The sequence below is a fragment of the Papio anubis genome, chromosome 14 (assembly GCF_008728515.1).
Source record: "Papio anubis isolate 15944 chromosome 14, Panubis1.0, whole genome shotgun sequence".
Lineage (NCBI taxonomy): Eukaryota > Metazoa > Chordata > Mammalia > Primates > Cercopithecidae > Papio > Papio anubis.
In genome coordinates, this window is record NC_044989.1 from 90,543,123 (window position 1) to 90,564,801 (window position 21,679).

General features: G+C 42.4%; 1 protein-coding gene across 1 annotated transcript; it reads right to left on the bottom strand.

Moving 5' to 3' along the window:
* Nucleotides 1–900: 900 nt before the first annotated feature.
* LOC100998457 (baculoviral IAP repeat-containing protein 8) lies at nucleotides 901–18,524 on the bottom strand. Its single transcript, XM_031655503.1, is given in 2 exon segments — nucleotides 901–2,606; nucleotides 18,477–18,524. Coding segments are annotated over 2 exon segments (876 nt in total). The 3' UTR covers nucleotides 901–1,778.
* Nucleotides 18,525–21,679: the final 3,155 nt, after the last annotated feature.

The following is a 21,679-nucleotide window of genomic DNA, read 5'->3' on the forward strand; positions in this document are numbered from 1 at the left end:
TATTACAGAAATATCTACTACTATTACTAGTCAAGAAAGCAAACTTAGGTAAAGGAAAGACTTAATAGTTTGCCTTATATACATCTTAATCGCCCTAATGGTAAAAACTCACATGAAACTGTAAGATACAAGGTGATACGAGAATCTCAACATGGAAGCTATCACTATAACTACAAGCAGTGTACAAACATGCTTCTACTTTTACCTACATAAGCTGACAGATGTTTAAACTACTGGATTAACAAAGATCTTTTAGTAAAGTGACTTAGGCAAGCTTAAACTAGCAAGGATTAAGGATGAACCCTTACTAATTAATTGGAAGATCTGTGACATACTGTATATTTCATTTTACAAAATCAGAAATACTTATTTTGAAACAAGACAAGAAGACATGGTCTACCTGTCAAAAAACCACCACTCAGAAATATTTTTCATCCACAACGCAGGAAAAACATAAAATCTTTTAAATTTCACATTGGCACCAAAAAGGTCAACTGTTCGGCCTTCTTGGATTAGAAAAACTAAAGCTGAGTGTTCAGTAGTTTTTCAGGCATTTGAACTTGTCTAAGCTTTTAAATCAGTAAAATGCTTTCTAATAATTCTGATTACAAAAGTAATACATACTTCTAAAAAATTCAAACGGGGCCGGGTGCAGTGGCTCACGCCTGAAATCCCAGCACTTTGGGAGGTCAGGAATTACAGACTAATCTGGTCAACATGGTGAAATCCCATCTCTACTGAAAATACAAAAATTAGCCAGGCATGGTGACAGGTGCCTGTAGTCCCAGCTACACAGGAGGCATGGGAGGCTGAGGCAGGAGAATCACTTGAACCTGGAAGGCAGAGGTTGCAGTGAGCCGAGTTCATAAAACTACACTCCAGCCTAGGTGACAAGAGTGAAACTCCATTTAAAAAGAAAAAAAAAAAATTCAAACAAAACAAAATGAAAAAAATACAAAGTGAAAGGCCCCTACAAAAGCCCCTCTGGGGCCCATTCCCCCACCCCCCTCAAATGAAACCACATTTAACAATTTGGTGCATATCTTTCCAAACCTTTTGTTCTACACATATAAAAAACATACATGCTTTGATTTGGCTCAGACTGTACATAGTATTTTCCTGCTTGCATTTTACACTTAATGTATCTTTGACATCTTTGTATGTCAGTGCATGTTGGCTCAATGATATTCTATCATTAAATGCCCTTCCAAAAATGGCAAAATCACTTTAAAAATCATTCACACAAGTACATATTTACAATTTTAAAAGAAAACGGGCAGAATCCCAAAACACAACACCAACAAACCTCTAAAAATAATCTCTATCTTTCCACTAGCATGGAACAATTTATTCCTTTTTCACACAAAACGAAGTAGGTGATTGGAAAGATTAACTCTAATCTCCACATTTATATACAGAATGTTCTATTCATTAAGCCTATCTGAACAGAATAAAAAATTCAGATGATTAATTCACTTACACTTAGAAATTAAGTCAATGTACTGTGAATACACATTGTGATCAGTTATAATATGATGCTTCTTAGTCTAGGGTTTCAATTAAATAACAGTAAAAACAATTGAGTCAATAAGACAGCTAATAACTGAAAAATCCAGAAATTCAAAGATTATATTGCCAACTAAAACACTGCCATTTACATTTTTTTTCCTACTTGGTAGCAAATGCTAATGGAATTCAATCCTGATTACTTAAAGTCAGTTCACATCACACATTTAATCAGGGTAATAAGAACATAACATGCCTACTATAGCATTAGATTAAGACATAAAATTTTTTTGCTTGAACGTAATGACGGCATACCACATGGGACATTTGTCAACCGCTTCAGCACATTGTTTACAAGTGACTGGATGTCCACAAGGAATAAAAATGACAGGAATATTTCTATCCATACAGATTTTGCAAAGCTTCTCCTCTTGCAGGCACCTTAGCTGCTCTTCAGTACTAATCTCTTTCTGCAATGAAGTCTGACTTGATTCGTCTTGTGTACTATCTTTCTGAGCCTTCACTGGATCTGCAACCAGAAACTCAAGTGATTTATAGTTGCTCCCAGATGTCTGAATTTTTTCCTCCATTGTTTTCTTAATGCCCTTGAAACTGAACCCCATTCATATAGCTTCTCGTACCATAGGATTATGGAAGATGGTATCAATTTTTCTAGTTAGTGATGGTGTTTTTTCAACAGTTCTTACCAGACACTCCTCAAGTGAATAGGATAAATGAATATTGTTTATATATTCTCATGTCTTCTGTTCTAGCAGATATTTACACCCTGGATGCCATTTAGCATGTTGTTCCCAAGGGTCTTCGCTGGGCTTCCAATCAGTTACCCCCCTTCGACAGTGAAAGCACTTTACTTTATCACCTTCAACTAAAGCATAAAATCCAGCTCTTGCAAGCTGCTCCTTGTTCACTGAATATATCCACATCCCAAAAGTAATGATCCATACTTCATAATCTGCCACGTATGGATGGATGGATGGATGGATTGATTTCTTGGAGGATTTGTTGAATTCAGGAAATTCCACACCAGGACAGCTGGCCCAAACTACCCGCGACAATCTGCTTGCTACAAGGGGAGGGTCCTAGAGAGGGTGCGGCCCGAGCCCCAATCTGGAAATGCCAACCTGGCTCTGCAGCCGGGCCCCAGCCACTGGGGTCTCGCATCCCTCCATTAGCGCCATGCCAGCTTGGGGTGCTGCCAAGGTCCTGCCAAGATCCTGCCAAGGTCCTGCCACTTCCCCAAGCCAGAAGCGGGCAGCAAGAAATAACGAAGCCCTTGTACCACCTCCCACCCCACCAACCCTCACCCCATCCCACCCCCACCTCGGCTGTAACCCAGAACCTGCTGGCAATTCTTAAGGCATTTCTAATAATTTTAAAGCTAGCTTATTTATTAAAGATTTTACTTAAGTTACATAAACTTGAAAAAGTATTTGACTTGTCTTTTCCTTTTTCCTGATAAAGTATTTGATTCAAGTGCTTTTATTGTCTTAAGCCAATTAATTAGAGCTCCTCTGTATATTTTCAGGAGTGAAAAATTGTGTACACAACACATAAATACATAGACATATTACGCATGCCAATAGAAGTACATCTTATAGATTCATAAAGACTTTTTTTTTTCTACCTTAGAGTTTTAAGTTCTTGATAACTTGGTTAACTGCTTTGGCAGTTGTCAGCTAAATAGCCCTAAATCTGCATATTAAAGTAAGGGAGGATACCACCCCTCATATTGTCTTATGCTCAATTTCTGCCTCCAAAGACAGAAGTAGTAAAACCTAAAAGGCAGAAATGAAATCCACAGGCAGACAGCCCGGCGCCACACCCTGGGCCTGGTAGTTAAAGAACGACCCCTGACGTAACTGGTTCTGTTATCTATAGATTACAGACATTGTATAGGAATGCACTGTGAAAATCCCTATCTTGCTTTGTTCTGATCTAATTACCAGTGCATGCAGCCCCCAGTCATGTACCCCCTGCTTGCTCAATCACGACCCTTTCATGTGCACCCCCTTAGAGTTGTGAGCCCTTAAAAGGGACAGGAATTGCTCACTCTGAGAGCTCGGCTCTTGAGACTGAAGTCTTGCCGATGCCCCCGGCCGAATAAACCCCTTCCTTCTGTAATTCGGTGTCTGAGGAGTTTTGTCTGCCGCTTGTCCTGCTACATTTCTTGATTCCCCGACCCGGAAGCGAGGCAATTGGCAGAAGGTGAGGCAGCTCCTTAGGTGGCTTAAACCTGCCCTGTGGAACATCCCTGCAGGGGACTCCGACCAGCCCGAGCAACGTGGATCCTGAGAGCTCTCCCAGGTAGGCATTTGTCCCAGTGGGACGCCTCGCCAGAGCAGTGTGAGGCAGGCCCCCATGGAGGATCAATGCAGTGGCTGAACACGGGGAAGGAAAGGGCACTTGGAGTCTGGACTTCTAAAACTTGGTAAGACTAGTCTTTGAAACTTGCCCACTCCATTTGAGTGGAAGAGTGGCCTGATCACCCAATGGTGTGCCTTTATTGGCACTTTGGTTTTGGTTTTGATTTGGTTTGAATTGCTTGACAGGACCAGTCTTGGGAACTTGCCCATTCCATTTGAGTGGAAGCGTGGCCTGATCACCCACGGCGTGCCTTTATCGGCACTTTGGTTTTGGTTTTGACTTGGTTTGAATTGCTTGACAGGATTGGTCTTGGGAACTTGCCTACTTCATTTGAGTGGAAGCGTGGCCTGATCACCCACAGTGTGCCTGTACCGGCACTTTGGTTTTTGTTTTTGACTTGACTTGGATTGCTTGATACTTTGGTTTTGGTTTTTGGATACTTGGATTTCTGGATACTCTGATTTTGGTTTTGATTTTGGTTTGGTATAAACTACAAAAGTGTGTGTGCGCCCTTTTTACCCATTCTTTGCTTTGTGGTATGTGTGTGGTGTAAGCGTGGTGTTTTGTCTAGAGGAAACATGGGTGAGGCACAAAGTAAGCCCACCGCACTAGGAACTATGTTGAAAATTTCGTTGAACTATGTTGAAAATTTTCAAAAACAAAAGGATTTAAGGGAGACTATGGAGTACTATGACACCAGGAAAACTTAAAACTTTGTGTGAGATAGACTGGCCAGCATTAGAGGTAGGTTGGCCATTAGAAGGAAGCGTGGACAGGTCCCTTGTTTCAAAGGTATGGCACAAGGTAACCTGTAAGCCAGGGAACCCAGACCAGCTTGTTTTAGATCCCCTGCCCACAACATATGGTGGTTGAGAGAACAGCAGCATAAGCGGCTGGCAGAGGCAAGGAAAGACCAGCAGAGAGAGAGAAAGGAAAGAGACAGAGAGGAAAAGAGGCAAAGAGAGAGAGAGAGGAAGAGATGGAGAGGAAGAGACAGACAAAAAGGGAGTCGAGAGAGAGAGAAAGAGAGAGAAAGACAGAGGCAGAGAGAGAGAGGAAGAGACAGAGGCAAAAGGAAAGTCACAGAGAGAGAGACAAAGTCAATGAGAGAAAGAAAGAGAGAGATATACAAGTAGTTAAGAAAAAATAAAAGGTGTACCCTGTTCCTTTAAAAGCCATCATACCAATTCTAATTTGGACAAAACAAGGTCTTATTAATAGCAAAAGATAATTAAAATCCCAAACTTACAAGGTTTTCAACAAAAGTAAAGTTTGCTAAAAGTTAACAGTGTAAGACGTATTGTAGTAACTTAAAATTTTGGGCCTTTAGAAAGTACCCCACAGACATAAAAAAAAAAAAAAAAAAAAAAAGTTCGCTTTGGAAAAGAATGGTTATCATCTTCAGAAAAAAAAGAAAAAAAAGGGGGGGGCGGAATTTATATAAAAAGAGTGTTATCTCAAGCCTGTAATCCCAGCACTTTGGGAGGCCGAGACGGGCAGATCACGAGGTCAGGAGATCGAGACCATCCGGGCTAACATGGTGAAACCCCGTCTCTACTAAAAATACAAAAAATTAGCCAGGCGTGGTGGCGGGCGCCTATAGTCCCAGCTACTCGGGAGGCTGAGGCAGGAGAATGGCGTAAATCCAGGAGGCGGAGCTTGCAGTGAGCTGAGATCCGGCCACTGTACTCCAGCCTGGGTGACAGAGCGAGACTCCGTCTCAAAAAAAAAAAAAAAAAAGAGTGTTATATGGTAAATTCTTGTCCTGAAATAAATTAGCTGGTTGTTTAAATAAAGAAATGTTTGTAATAAGTCAGAAAGTTAAGGCATGTAAAAGAAATTGCCTGTAAAATCGTGAAAAAAAAAAGGTTATAAAAAAGTGTGTTAAAAAAAGAATTTATGCAAAAAATGCTGTATAATTTAAAAGTAACTAGGCCTCCTGAATGTAAAACTATTGAAAAAGAAAAAAAAAAACAGTTTATTTGCAAGGTGTACAAGAAAAGCAAAATATACCTTTGGTAAAAGGATTATAAGCAGGCATAAGAATGTACATTTCTACCTACATTAAAAAGTTAAAAATTATTGTTTTGAAGGTTTAAGCAAGTTTTAAAACATTAATTGTAAAGAACATTCTGTGTATAAACATATTAGCTAAAGTTAAAGAAGTATCATCCAGTTTTTCTGTGAACTGGAGATTAAAGCAAAAGCATAACAGGTTTTTCTTAAAGCACCAACCTGCTCTTTAGCAAAAATTATAAAAGGTTAAAAAGAGTCTACAAAATCTTACCTTATGGTCAAACATTAAAAATTAAATATGTCTACAAGGTATTAAAATTAGGTTTAACATTAATAACACACTAATATAAAGATAACATTTAACTTATCTGGTATAAAAAATCATATGAGAAGCATTGCTAAATGTAAAATGGTATTTGGCTTTCTTTGGTTTAAAAATGAATAAAAATAGGTGCTAAAGGAAATTTCTCAGTAAAAAGGCACTAAGGACTATAAAGTCCCCACATTAAAGTCCCCACATTTAAACTCACACACACCAAAAAAACTAAAAGTCTTTTAGCACATGTGCCACCCCTAGAATTTCCAGTAAACCAGCACCAGCCTGAAGATCACATTCTCATCGAAAGGTGGAAAGAAGAAAAACTCGAGCCAGCCTGGGAAGGACCCTACCTTGTGCTGCTAACCAAGACTACTGTTCGCACAGCAAAAAAAGAATGGACTCATCACACCGGAGTCAAGAAAGCTGCACCCCCTCCAGAGTCGTGGGCCATAGTCCCAGGGGAAAACCCTACCAAACTAAAGCTAAGAAAAATTTAACTCTTTTAATCTATTCTATTACTCTTTCTTCTTTCTTCATTCTATTGCTGACCATCTAGTTATTAATATAACCAAGTCAATTTCCAAGTCAAAGACAGCTTTCTACTTCAGAAAAGTACTTCTGTCCCTCCTGACTCTCTTCAGACCAGGCGTTAGTGAACTAGGACCATTTAATCCGGGGACATTTCGATAAAGACCCCAGTGCCAATCAGAAGTGTTGCCCCCCCGATGTAGAGCTTTCATGCCATAGTTGGTCCAACGTTCTGTGGACCACTAAAGAGCAAGGATGGACTGCCCCAACTGGTTTTTGTAATTTCCCTAAAACCATACAATCATTTTACTAGAGGACCATAAAAGTTAAAGACTTAAACTTTAGCAATTAAGAGAGGATACCAAGATGCAAATGCCTGGTTAAAATGGATCAAATATTCTATCTGCACATTAAACAAAAGCAATTGTTATGCTTGTGCACATGGCAGGCCAGAGGCCCAGATTGTCCCCCTTCCACTAATGTGGTCCTCCAGTCAACCAGGTGTAGGCTGCATGATAGCTCTTTTCCAGGACTCTACGGCCTGGAGTAATAAGTCATGCCAAGCTCTCTCTGCTATATCCCAAAGTCCCTGCGGGTCAGCCCCCAAGGGCCATCGTCTCCCAACATTAAGTTCACTTCGTGTCTCTCACAGCAGGGAGGAAACTTAGCATTCCTTGGAGACCTGAAAGGATGCAGTGAGCTTAAGAATTTTCAAGAGCTTATCAATCAGTCAGCCCTTGTTCATCCCTGAGCGGATGTGTGGTGGTGTTGTGGTGGACCTTTACTGGACACTCTGCTGAATAACTGGAGTGGCACTTGTACTTTAGTCCAATTGACTATCCCTTTCACCCTGGCATTTCATCAACCAGAAGGGAAAAAAAATAATTAGACATCATAAAGTGAGAGAAGCCCCTTATGGGTCTTTCGACTCTCATGTCTATTTAGGCACAATTGGAGTCCCACGAGGAATACCAGATCAATTTAAAGCTTGAAATCAAATAGCTGTAGGATTTGAGTCAATATTTTCGTAGGTGACAGTTAATCAAAATGTAGATTAGATAAACTACATCTATTACAACCAACAGCAACGAGCTTTTCATGAGTTAAAAGAAAATCTCATGTCGGCCCCAGCCCTGAGGCTACCTGACCTGACAAAACTCTTTACACTCTATGTGTCAGAAAGAGAAAAACTGGCAGCTGGAGTTTTAACCCAGCTGTGGGGCCTGGCCAAGGCCAGTGGCCTATCTCTCAAAACAGCTAGACAGGGTTTCCAAAGGCTGGCCCCCAGGTCTAAGGGCCCTAGCAGAAAAGGCCCTGTTAGCACAAGAAGCAGATAAACTAACCCTTAGGCAAAACCTGAATATAAAGGCCCCCCATGCTGTGGTAACTTTAATAAATACCAAAGGACATCATTGGTTAACAAATGCTAGTTTAACCAAGTACCAAAGCTTGCTATGTGAAAATCCCCACATAACCATTGAAGTTTGCAAAACCCTAAACCCCACCACCTTGCTCCTGGTATCAGGGAGCTCAGTTGAACATAACTGTATAGAGGTGTTGGACTCAGTTTATTCTAGCAGGCCCAACTTCCGAGACCATCCTTAAACATTAGTAGACTGTGAGCTGTACGTGGACAGGAGCAGCTTCGCCAACCCCTGTAAAGTGACTCTGAAGAAGATGACAAGCTCTGCTCCAGTCACACCTGGAAGCTGACTGGTCCACGCATGGCTGAAGCATGTGGAAACTCATCACGGGGCTCATTTTCCTTAAAATTTGGACTTGTATAGTAAGGACTTCAACTGACCTTCCTCAGACTGAGGGCTGTTCCCAGTGTATACATCAAGTCACTGAGGTAGGACAAAAGGTTGCTACGGTCCTATTATTTTACTGTTATTATAAGTGTACTGGAACTCTAAAAAGAACTTGTTTGTATAATGTTATTCTATACAAGGTACGTAGCCCAGGAAATGACCGACTGGATGTGTGTTATGACCCATCTGAGCCTCCCATGACCACAGTTCTTAAAATAAGATAGATTAAGGACTGAGGACTGGTGGGAGCTCATAAATGATATGAGTAAAGTGTTAGCCAAAACAGGAAAAAAAAAAAAAAAAAAGGATGCCCAAACAAGTCACCTTAAAATTTGATACCTGTGCTGTCATTAATAGTAATAAGTTAGGAATAAGATGTGGTTCTCTTAATTAGAAAAGAGGCTATATGGCAGAAAATAAGTACATCTGTCATAAATTAGGACTGTGTGGAAATAAATGTAAATACTGGTCTTGTGTCATTTAGGCCACTTGGAAAAAAGAAAAAAAAAATGATGAAAATGATCCAGTCCACCTTCAGAAAGGAAAAAATGGCCCTTCCCATACAATGTAACCCCTTCGAGCTAGTAATAACTAATACGCTTGATCCTGGCTGGAAAAAAGAGGAGTGTGTGACCTTAGGAATTGATGGGGCCAGACTGGCTCCTCGAGTAAATATCTTGGTTCGAGGAGAAGTTTACAAACACTCTCCTGAGCCAGTGTTTCAAACTTTCTATGATGAACTAAATGTACCAGTACCAGAAATTCCAGGAAAAACAAGAAATTTGTTTTTGCAATTAGCCGAGCATGTACCTCAGTCTCTCAATGTCACTTCATATTATGTATGTGGAGGAACTGTAATGGGAGATCAATGGCCATGGGAAGCCCGAGAATTAGTGCCTACAGACCCAGTTCCTGATGAATTCTCAGCTCAAAAGAATCACCCTGATAATTTCTGGGTCCTAAAAGCCTCAATTATTGGACAATATTGCATAGCTAGAGAAGGAATTCACTCACCCCGTAGGACGACTTAGTTGTCTGGGACAGAAACTGTATAATGGTACCACAAAAACAGTCACTTGGTGGAGTTCAAATCAAACAGAGAGGAATCCATTTAGCAAATTCCCAAAGTTGCAAACCATGTGGTCCCACCTGGAGTCCCACCGGGACTGGACAGCCCCAACTGGATTGTATTGCATATGTGGGCATAGAGCTTATGCCAAATTACCTGACCAGTGGGCAGGTAGTTGTGTTATTGGCACTATTAAACCATCTTTCTTTCTACTGCCCATAAAAACAGGCGAACTCCAGGGCTTCCCTGTCTATGCTTCCCATGAAAAGAGAAGCATAGCTATAGGAAATTGGAAAGATGATAAATGGCCCCCTGAGAGAATCATACAATATTATGGGCCTGCTACTTGGACACAAGATAGCTCATGGGGATACTGGACCCCCACTTACATGATCAACCAAATCATACGGTTACAAGCTGTCTTAGAAATAATCACTAATAAAACCAGCAGAGCCTTGACTATTCTGGCTCGGCAAGAAACTCAGATGAGAAATGCTATCTATCAAAATAGATTGGCTCTTGACTACTTGCTAGCAGGTGAAGGAGGGGTCTGTGGAAAATTTAACCTTAGTGATTGCTGTCTACACATAGATAATCAAGGGCAAGTAGTGGAAGACATAGTTAGAGATATGACAAAACTGGCACATGTGCCCATGCAAGTGTGGCATGGATTTGATCCTGGGGCCATGTTTGGAAAATGGTTCCCAGCGCTAGGAGGATTTAAAACTCTTATAATAGGAATTATAATAATAATGGGAACCTGCTTACTGCTCCCTTGTTTGATACCTGTACTTCTGCGAATGATAAAAAGCTTCATCACTACCTTAGTTCACCAAAATGCCTCAGCACAAATGTACTATATAAATTGCTATCAATCTGTCTTGCAAGAAGACATGGATAGTGAAAATGAAAGTGAGAACTCCCACTAATAAAATGAGTGAGAGTCTCAAAAGGGGGGAATAAGGGAGGAGACCACCCCTCATATTGTCTTATGCTCAATTTCTGCCTCCAAAGACAGAAGAAGTAAAAACTAAAAGGCAGAAATGAAATCCACAGGCAGACAGCCCAGCGCCGCACCCTGGGCCTGGTAGTTAAAGATTGACCCCTCACGTAACTGGTTCTGTTATCTATAGATTACAGACATTGTATAGGAATGCACTGTGAAAATCCCTATCTTGTTTTGTTCCAATCTAATTGCCAGTGCATGCAGCCCCCAATCACATACCTCCTGCTTGTTCAATCAATCACGACCCTCTCATGTGCACCCCCTTAGAGTTGTGAGCCCTTTAAAGGGACAGGAATTGCTCACTTGGAGAGCTCGGCTCTTGAGACTGAAGTCTTCCCAATGCCCCTGGCCAAATAAACCCCTCCCTTCTGTAACTCGGTGCCTGAGGAGTTTTGTCTGCCGCTTGTCCTGCTACAAGAGGAAACAACTCTTAGACGAAAATTCAGATAGTGAAATATACATCTCAAGGTACAGAGAGAAAAAGTCTGAGGGAGATTAAGGATGGATGCCAAATCAACCATAAAATTATAGAAATCTACCATAGGATTGTATCAGGAGACCAATTTTATTTACATTGAGACTACCTATCTTTTAACTGGATCTCTGAGCTCTGGGCAGAGCCCACCCTGAATCCTGGTCTCCAAAAAGGGAAAATTATTACGAGGCTAGACCATGTGATGCTTTTACAGTGCACTTTAAAAAAAGCTATTTTTTTAAAGACATTTTTACATGTCTAAACTACAGTCTTCCTTGAAAACCCAAGAGTAGCTTCTGTTGCAATAGCTAGTCAAAAATACAATAGTCAAAAAAATCAAGTAACACAATACAAACGCAAGCAGTTTAAGAGCTGAAATGAATTTGTCTGTTTACACTCTAGGGATTCCACAAGGAAAAATAGAAGTTTCTCCCCAAAAGGGAGCCTGGCACCTTCTCCATTTTCTTTAAGGAACCCCAGGCTATTATAAACTATTTTAGGTCTCTCATTCAGCAGACGGTGCAAGAGAAAGGAGAGACAGCAGAAGTAAATGAAGAAAACAGAATCCAGTCAACTGAGAAGAAAAAAACTTTTGCTCATAAAACAGATAAGTTCCTAGGAGAGAAAAAAAAAAACATGAAGGTGTTTTAAATACAAACATGCACATAGACACATACACACTTCTTGGATGTTAGCTTTTAATTAAGCTGACTTTTAACCATTGAGGTCCTTTAAAAAAAATATTTTAAAATCTTATTACCATATTTCAGCTAGGACAAATTGCTGCTACTTCAGGAGTATGAAGTATCAAACCAGAAAAGGCTTGATTCAGGAACCAAACCCAGCCTGTCGTGGTAGAAAAAAAAGCAGAACCTTAGCTATGGAACTGCAGCATGGGAGACAGCCATTGCTCTTTCAGTTCGGCCTGGCTAGCAAATGGTGGCCTTGTTATGTAAATGAAGCCCCTTTAGTGGTCAAAATAAAAAATCTTTGCCCCGTTTTCCCCTCAACCACACCACCTTTGTGTGTGTGGGAGGGTGGGAATTTAGCCACTTCAGAGGCCTCATTCCCCACAATTTGGAACTTCCCTTTGGATTTGATCAAGTCAGACAGAGTAGGTCAAACTCAATGGGAAAAAGACTGAAACAACAATAAAAACAGAAACAAATAAACAAACAGTTAAGCAAAACAAATGATCGCACAACTTATATGATTACTGAGTACTCTAACGGTAAGGAGAAATTAAGACCAGCTGGTTGTTAAACTTTAGCCAAGACAAAACCCCAATTCAGCTACTTACCTAGGGATGGGTCTCAGGCTGAAGACTGCTCACTACCATTCTAGGAGCAAGAAAAAAACTTGAACTCGTCTTCCCTGCTGGGAGTGAGCTCAAACCCCTTAAAGGAGTTACCTGTCTTCCATCATCATGGAAGCAGGAAATCTTGCCTTCCTTGCTGGAAGCAAGTAAAACTCAAAAAAACAAAAAAACAAACAAACAAAAAAAAACAACCACACACACACACACGCACAGGGAGTCATACAGCAAAATAAACTTTTGATCTTGACCAAATTTGGGAAGATCAGGAATTCTCTAGAGGAGATGCTTTCAGACCTCAGCAAATTGTCCTATTGGTTTGAGCCATAAAGTTAGCTCATGCTGGTACCAAACACCAATAGGAGATTTGTCAAAGGTAAGGGGCATCTCCACTCAGAATCCCTTCGTGGTTACCCAAATGTGAACCTTGAAAATCTGAGACAGGTCTCAGTTAATTTAGAAAGTTTATTTTGCCACGGTTGAGGACACCCACCCATGACAGAGCATCAGGAGGTCCTGACCACATGTGCCCAAGGTAGTCAGAGCATGGCTTGGTTTTATACATTTTAAGGAGACATAAGACATCAATCAATATGTGTAAGATGTACACTGGTTCCATCCAGAAAGGTGGAACAACTTCAAGCAGGGAAGGAGCTTGCAGACCACAGGTAGATGAGGGACAAACAGTTGCATTCTTTGAGTTTCTGATTAGCCTTTCCAAAGGAAGCAATCAGATGTGTATTTACCTCAGTGAGCAGAGGGATAACTTTGAACAGAATGGGAGGCAGAAAAGTCAAGCAGTTCCCAGCTTGACTTTTCCCTTTAGCTTAGTGATTTGGAGGCCCCAAGATTTATTTTCCTTCTACATCACTGTGGGCAGCAGACTAGAAAAGCTTTGTAGGATTGGTGGGCAGTGTGAGAGCACAGTGGGTGGTGGTGGTCCTGGGCCCATGGTGGCAACCACCTGTGAGGCTGAGTAACTCATTTCCCAACCTCCTCTAGCAGCCCCAGTGGAGATATAGAGGAAGCAGACTAGTGATACAACCCAGCCTTAAGTTTTGTCTGTTGAGTGTAATGGAATAAAAATGGGAAGGGTGCTGAGGAGACCAGCAAGGAAATGGTTGAAGAGACAGGGCACAGAAATTAAGCTGGATCAAAAAGGACAGAAAAGCAGAAAGGGCCAATAGAGAGAGGGGATGTCTATGGGTTCGCGGTCCTGAAAAGGACAAATCACTGGTGATTTGAGAAGAGAGAGAGTGAGAAAGCAGGAAGGCTGGAGGCTGTCATCCAAGAGGCGGATATCTATAAACGTGATTCTAAGAGTCATCAGACCATGGGGGTGGCCAAAGGGAGTGCCTCTTCTCAACTCCTACTCGTAATTCCTTGTACTCAAGACAATAATTTCCTGGAAAAGAAGTACCCATATTTAATTCATGTGTGTCTTCCTAGCAGTACTAAAAATATTATATGAAAGGTATCAAACCTTTGAGAATGTGTGATGCTAAATTGTTAAGGATGCTGGAAAACTCAGGACGTTCCTGAGCCTGAGCCTGTGGTGAGCCCAATGCAGGTCTCCATTTGGACAAAGGCCTCAGGGAACTGATGAGATCTAGGGACAGGGATGCATGCCTGAGCAGTATTCCCGATCCCCACTGCAGCTCAGGCCAGCTGACTGCTTTATGAGTAAACGTTACCAGGGAACACTTTGCAGTCTTCACACACATGCCCACCTGTGACCACTGATCCCTGTAGGGTGACCACTGACATCAGAGATTCGATGGCAGCAATAAAGACAAGGCCATCCTCATTAGGAAGGAAAGGAAGGAGGAGGGAGGAGGGCAAGAGAATCTTTCCTGCTTGTCAACCACGTCCATCTCTGTTAGGTGATTTCCCATGCGTGACTTTGTTTATCTTTATAATTACTCTGAGAGTTAGGTTTTGATGTCCACATTTTGAACATGAGGACATCCAGCCAGGAAGTTGAGTAACCTCTGGGGATATAGCTGAGAGGGCAAAGCTATATCCAAGCCCCTCTTTGTTTTTTCTGGCTTATCCACTGAGTGACCCCTGGAATCCACCAGCCCATTTGTGGAGTGCATACTATAGGTAAGATGGCACAGGAGGAGTGGACATGGGCGATTTTGTCACAGCTCTCCAGGAACTTACACACTGGTGAGGAGGGCCAGGTATGTTCCTGACCAGTCACAGTCAAAGTAACCTCCTACTAATCAAGGAGGCTTGGTACCTAGGGAATGCTATGTTGAAAGGTTCTTTTCTGGGTTTTAAAATGACAGGTCTATTTCCTTGTTCTTAAGATTGCTTTTTTCTGACTAGAACTTAAAAGACATTTTCAGGAAAATTTCCCTTTCTTGGCACAAAGTAAGCTTGAAATGAATCTCCAGGTGGCCTTGATACTTTAAAATATTGCCTCCTATAAAATCAACCTTTAGAAGAAGGAAGTCAAAGAATATGCTAGATTTCACAGAGGCTAATTCCGTGAAATCCAGTTGTCTACAGGACAATGTTGTCAAAGAAAAAAATGATTTGGCCAGGCGCAGTGGCTCACGCCTGTAATCCCAGCACTTTGGGTGGCTGAGGTGGGCGGATCACCTGAGGTCAGGAGTTCAAGACTAGCCTGTCCAACATGGTAAAAACCCCGTCTCTACTAAAAATACAAAAAAAAAAATTAGCCAGGTATGGTGGTGGGCACCTGTAATCCCAGCTACACACGATGATGAGGCAGGAGAATCACTTGAACCCAGGAGGAGGAAGTTGCAGTGAGCCAAGTTCAAGCCACTGCACCCTAGCCTGGGCAACAGAGCAAGACTTCATCTCAAAAAAAAAAAAATCAATGATATCTTTAAATTCATGGTAAGGAAGATTTTATTCAGAACCAGCACAGAAGATATAGGAACCACTGCAATGGGACTTTGCAGCAGGGGAGAGAGATTGGACACAACTACATACACAGCACAGGCAAGGACATATTCATAGCCAGGAAGCAGAGCAAGGGTCAGTTGATGTGAAATTACTAAGAGGAAACATGAAAAAAAAGGGAGTTTCTGCCTAAACCCACCTAACAGGATCCTTGCTGAAGACAGGACAGGGTGATTGGACACAACCTTGGGGATGGTGGAGGATGGGTTATCCAGTGAGATTTTAAAGGTGATCAGATATTGAAGATAGAAGATTCTTGCTAAAAAAGGATTTTACAAGAAAGTGCACAAATGTGCCTGGGAGAAGGTTCAGGAGCCTGACTAAAATTTGGTCAAGCAGAGAATATCTGCCAAGGTAAGAGCTAAGTCTTCTGGCACATAATAGATGCTAAGCCAGCAAGGGTGACATGTGCTCAGAGAAAGCACTGAGGGCTTATTTCCTTTTCCCCCAATCTCCACTCAGTGAAGTCTAGTCCCCTTGTCAATGCAGCCATTGGTAAGAATGCAATCAGGCAGAGTCCCATCTCCTAGTGATAGGACTGACTAAGTTCTGCTGAAGAGAAGACCTGGGGCTGACACTGAGATTTCAGAGTCCTGGGTTTCACCAAGAGTGCAGTGTAGTGCCATGCCCTCTCTCCATCTGAATGCCCATGTGGGCAGGAACAACTGAAGCTAGAAGTCCAGCACTTATGCTGGGGTCTGAGACCTGCCTGATCTTGTCCCTCGGCTATAAACTGACCTTGGTAGCTGGCCAGAGAGATGAGCAAGAGATCTCTGACATCTTTAAGTCCCTGTGGAGTAGGATTCTGTTGGGGAAGGTCATTCTCTTGACTGAGCAGCAATTTCAGAAGGAAGTCTCATGCAGAAGTGAGAGAAGGTAGGGAATCCTGCCTAGTCAATTAGAGCAAAACAATCTACCGGGCGGGACCCAGGGATGTGATCCTCCCATCCAAAGGCACTCGACTAAATGACTCTAAAATACTTTCCAGGGCTCACGTTCCTTGAAGAATGGGGAGTAAAACTAAGACAGGAGCCAGCAAGTGAGGACTTGGAAGGAGATGGCTCATTCGATCAGCCTCCACTCAACAATTTTAATCATCCACACTGGCATGGGGACACAATATGAATAAGTTGACAGGGGCCTACTCTGATTAAGCAATGGGCTACTGCAGAGACCTGTCAGTCAAGAGTGGACAGGAGATGATTTCAGACAGTGAGAACAAAATTAACAAGAGTCATGTGCTAAAAGGTGGCTGGAACTAGGGAGGAGTTTAAGACTAGAGAGGTCTGGGGAGTTGTTTATTTTTCTTTTGTTTTTAAGACAGGGTCTTGTTTGGGCACGGTGGCTCACGCCTGTAGTCCCAGCACTTTGGAAGGCTGAGGTGGAAAGATCTCTTAAGCCCAGGAGTTTGAGGCCACTCTGGGCAACATAGCAAGACACCGTCTCTACAAAACAATGTGCAGGTTGAGGTTGCAGTGAGCAGAAACACACTGTTGCACTCTGGCCTGGGTGACAGAGCAAGACCCTGTCTCAAAAAAAAAAAAAAAAAAAAATACAGGGTCTTGCTGTGTCATGCAGGCTGGAGTGCAATGGTGCAATCATGGCTCATTGCAGCCTGGAACTCCTGAGCTCAAGCGATTCTCCTACCTTGGCCTACCAACGTGCTAGGACTACAGGTGTGAGCCACCACACCTGGCCTCAGGAGAGATCTTAATAATGAAAGATTGCCTTGCATCCCTTAGGGGCAGGATTGACACATCCAAGATCAGGCAGAAAGCCTGCGCTGAGTGGGGTGAGCAAAGAGAAAAGCTGAGAGCTGGGAAGAGGGAGCTGCAGTGCCAGCTAGGATAGGGCCTTTTAGGCTATGGGAGGCTCTCAGAGGAGACCGCACCTAAATTAACCCATGACATTGCAGTAGGGGCCTGTTGAAGTCATGGACTTCTACCTAAAAGCCAGAGAAATGGGAGGAGCCTTTCCTCTGAGGAGGGACTCTAGTCCATAGGCATCTTGCCACCAAAGACATGGACAGGCCGTGGGGGAAGATGGTGGTAGCCCAGCTGGAGGAAAACCATTTGCCACCTGAACTAGCCCAGGGTGAGCCATCCAGGCACTCAGGGTGCACACCCATGTGTGCACACACAGAATCACACTCCTTCATATTATTCCTCAATTCAGGGGCCCACACCCATTTTTTATTTTTGGTTTTGTTTTTTGCATGTTTACATTTTATTTATTTATTATTTTGTGACAGGGTACCACTCTGTTGCCCAGGCTGGAGCATAGTGCAGGGGTGCAATCATTATTGGATTGATGCAAAAGTAATCACGGTTTTTGTCATTAAAAGTTTTGCCATTACTTTTAATGGCAAAAACCACAATTACTTTTGCACCAACCTAATAGCTCACTGCAGCCTCAAAATTCCTGGTCTCAAGGAATCCTCTTGCCTCAGCTTCCTGAATAGCTGGGACTACAGGCACGTGCAATCCCACCTGCCTAATTTTTTTTATTATTATTTTTTTGCAAAGATAGAAGTTCATTTTGTTGTCCAAGCTGGTTTCAAACTCTTGTCTTTGTGCCTCCCTCTGCTCCATTCAAGACCTTCTGGATGCCCAGCTAATGAAGACTTCCAGGGAGAAGAAAGGTAAACATAGGTCCCTGAACAAGGGACCAGGGTTTATCAACCACAAACAGCATGCCCAGCTTCCACTGGCAGTCCTACAGGTTGCATTTGCCCCGAGTGTGTGTGGAAGGCCTCTCCCTAGCAGTTGGTTTATACATCAGCCACAGCATAGCATATTCTCTTAAATTGCGGACATTTGCAAAAACTCCTTGAGGACAACTATCGTATCTTGTGTACTTTTGTTTCCCTTCCTCTGTGTACATGCGGGTGCACACACACACACACACCCCCCTCAGACTGAATGCCTGGTGTGCTGAATGGATGAATGGCTAATGGAAGTCATTCTAAAAGCTACTTTCCTTGGCATACCATCACCTTTGATTTCATCTTTCTGGAACTCCTATGTTCCCAGATGAATTTGGAAAGCCCTCAGAAAACATTTCAAAATTGCTGTATAGGAGAAATGGGAGTGTCTCTCTAGAAATTTACCTGCCACAGGTATTTCTGGTAAGACACAGGAAAGATGGCACCACCCATTCCTGGTTGGAGTGTCAATGCCTGTCACCTTCCTGTCCCATAAAACTTTACTAAAGGCACAGAATTCCCATGGAAGCAGGTGGACACCATTCTGCTTCCAGCCAGCCAGGGGAGCAAGGTGTGCCTTTGTGGCAGGAACTGCGCTTCTTTGCTCTCCCACTTTGAGGCCTCGGGGGCCGGCCTGCTGCCTCCTCATTGACAAGGCTGCTTACTGAGCAGTTCATTCTGAGCTGGACGTAGTGCTTCTGGTGAGTCTCTACTTGCATTTAACCCAAAGATATTCTTTCCTAAGGAAATGCTTTCCTGTCGAGGGAGGTTAGCTCCAGATGGAAGTCATGAGGGATGGCATGATGGCCCTCATCCATTTGATTGGATTATATTTGCGGAGCACCACCATGAGCCAGTCATGGAGATGAGCAATATATGCCAGCCCTGAAGCGGGCGCATTAACAGCAAGGGAGACAAGCAAACAAAGCACAATGAGGGAGGTTTCCTGAGGATGCTCAAGACTCACACAGCACAGAGGAAGAGTATCCACCACCCAGCTTGGGACAGGACTTGTCATAGAGAGGGTGAAGCATGAGCTGAGTCTTGAAAGACTAGAAATTAGCTAAACTACAAGGAGGAGAAGGAGTTTCCTGTCAGGAAGAACAGGTTATACAAAAGCACAGAGACTAGAAAGAATATCACATTCAAAGAACTGCAAATAGTCTGGAAAGGTTGTCACGTGGGGTAGGAGAGGAGGGCAGGGGATTCCAGGTGGGCCCAGCTTGCCACACTCAGGAGCTTGAACTTACCCACAAAGGAGGCGGGCAACCAGTAATGGGTTTTGTGCAAGGGCTTCATGTCACGAGATTTGCTTTTTGGAGATACTTCTGTGGCTGATGTGTGAGGAAGGGATGGATGAAGTTTCCATGGCAATCAGGAAAACCAATTAGCAGATGATTCAAATGGCCTAGGGGAAAAGGGAGGAGGACTTGAACTACCGTGCAGTAGTAGAAATGGAGAGAAATAACAGATCCCAGGCACTCAAGGAGCACTCAAACTGAGCCCTTCAAATAACCTATGGTAGGTGATAGTTGGATAGAGTGCGAGTCCTGGGGTAGCATTGTCTGGGAAAATACTTTCTGGTTGAAACAGGGAAGTGGGTCAGCAGAAATGGAGGGCTTCTACTTTTTACTTTAAATACTTTTATAATATTTGGAACTTTGAAAATGAGCAGATATATTAGCAAAAAGCCTAAAAGGGATATTTTTGAAATCCCTACTAGTTCTAACATACAACTTTCAGCTTGCACACACCATCAATTACCTTTGATAGCACCTTTTTGGAACTATCATCCCAAATAACAGTCCTTGTAAAAACCTATTTTGAAAAACGGGCCTTGTACAATAGCCTCATAGATGCTTTGTGGTAGATTTTCTAACATTCTAATGTCAGGGAGTGAAAGGAATCCTCTTAGAAGTTGGTAAATTCTGTAATCTCTATTCATGGTATTAAAGTTTTGCCTTCACACAAAAGTTTAACACCTTTACACAATCAGACTTCCTCATTTTACATTGCTCAGTGATTAGAGGAAATCAGCCACCCAGAGCCTGGATCCTAGACTTGACCAAGGCACCCAACAAATCCCGAGTGGCCTTGCTAAGAACTTCTTCTCCCAGAAGACAGAAAACTCAGTTCCAGCCAAGAAGGGGGAAGCAGTTGAAGAAGTGAAATTAACAAAGTCCTGGAAGGAAATGACCAAATCATCTTCGATTGTGTAATAACCAGAGAGTAGAATACAGAAGCAACAGACATTTTAGGAGAGAAGCATTTTATCATAGCTTTTAGAAGAGAAGTATTTTTTCAGCATCATAAGCACACAATTCCAAGCATAGATACCTTCAAGGGATTGTTTTTGACAGTTATGGCAAAGTCGTAAAGAATAGAAGGACAAAGGAAATCCTCCAGCAACAAAGCTGCCACTTGTAGATGAGAAAGTGAACAGGAATAAGGAAGAAGCTCAGAAAAGGGAAGAGAGATCACTAAAAATGCTGATTTGGAAAGTCCCAGTGCTACCCTGAGAGGAGAAACAAATTCACACAGCACGTCACCGCCAGAAGAAGAAAGGAGGGAAGATAGGGGAACAGAGAGTATCCCAATCCTAAAAGGACAATGTGGAAACACTTAGGGGCAGAGGTGAATCTGCCAGGCCAATGTAGTTTAGAATGTCATTCGATCACTGAGAATGAAAAAGGAGTCTGCCGATGGGCACTGTGTGGACAGGAGGAGACGGGGCAATAAACATTTGTAACAATTAAAGGTGAGAAATAAAGATCTAGTTTGGGTTCAATTAGCCCATATTTGAGACATAGTTCCACCATTTACTGTTTGTGTGGTCTTAAATAAGTTATTGTCTCAACCTCAGTTTTTGCATAGGTCATATGGTTCAATATTATCTACTTTAAAGGTCATTATGAAGAGTTAATAAGATAATGAGGAAAAAAGGTACCTGGCACTTAGTAGGTGCTCAATAAAGGATGGCTTTTTTTTAAGTATTGCTTCTAAATTTGTATGTAAGAAAAAAATGATATAATACAATGATATAAGACAGGGGCTCGCAGGACAAGTCCAGCCACACCCATTCATTTATATATTATCTGACTGCTTTTCTGAAACAATGCAAGGTTGAGTAGTTGTACCTGAAACATTTATTATCTGGCCCTTTACAGAAAATGTTTCCAGACACTGGATAAGTGGTACCAGAGCCCCCTCTGTTTGTGGTCCCCTCTCTTATACCCATTAGGTGTGAGAAAAGACATAGAGTAGGAAAGCCCTGCCATCCATCTTATCCACACAGGGGCTTTTTCGATGGATCCAAAGGAAAGACAAGGTCTTATTGGCCTCCCAGAACTGGCATAACAACTCAGACATCAGGGAAAAGTCATTGGAGACCACATAGCTCACCAGCCCCAGCCACCTGCTCATATATATAAGCCCTCCTTGTTCTAGACCAGGGAGGAGAATGGAATGTCTGTTGGACTCTGCATGTCCCCAATCTGAGAACCTGGATCCAAGAGGGAGAAGAGGCCCATTGGAGATGATGCCATAAAAGGAAGTGGGTGCAATATGCTAAAAATCATAGTGCCTATACCCAAAAAATCCCAGAAGCA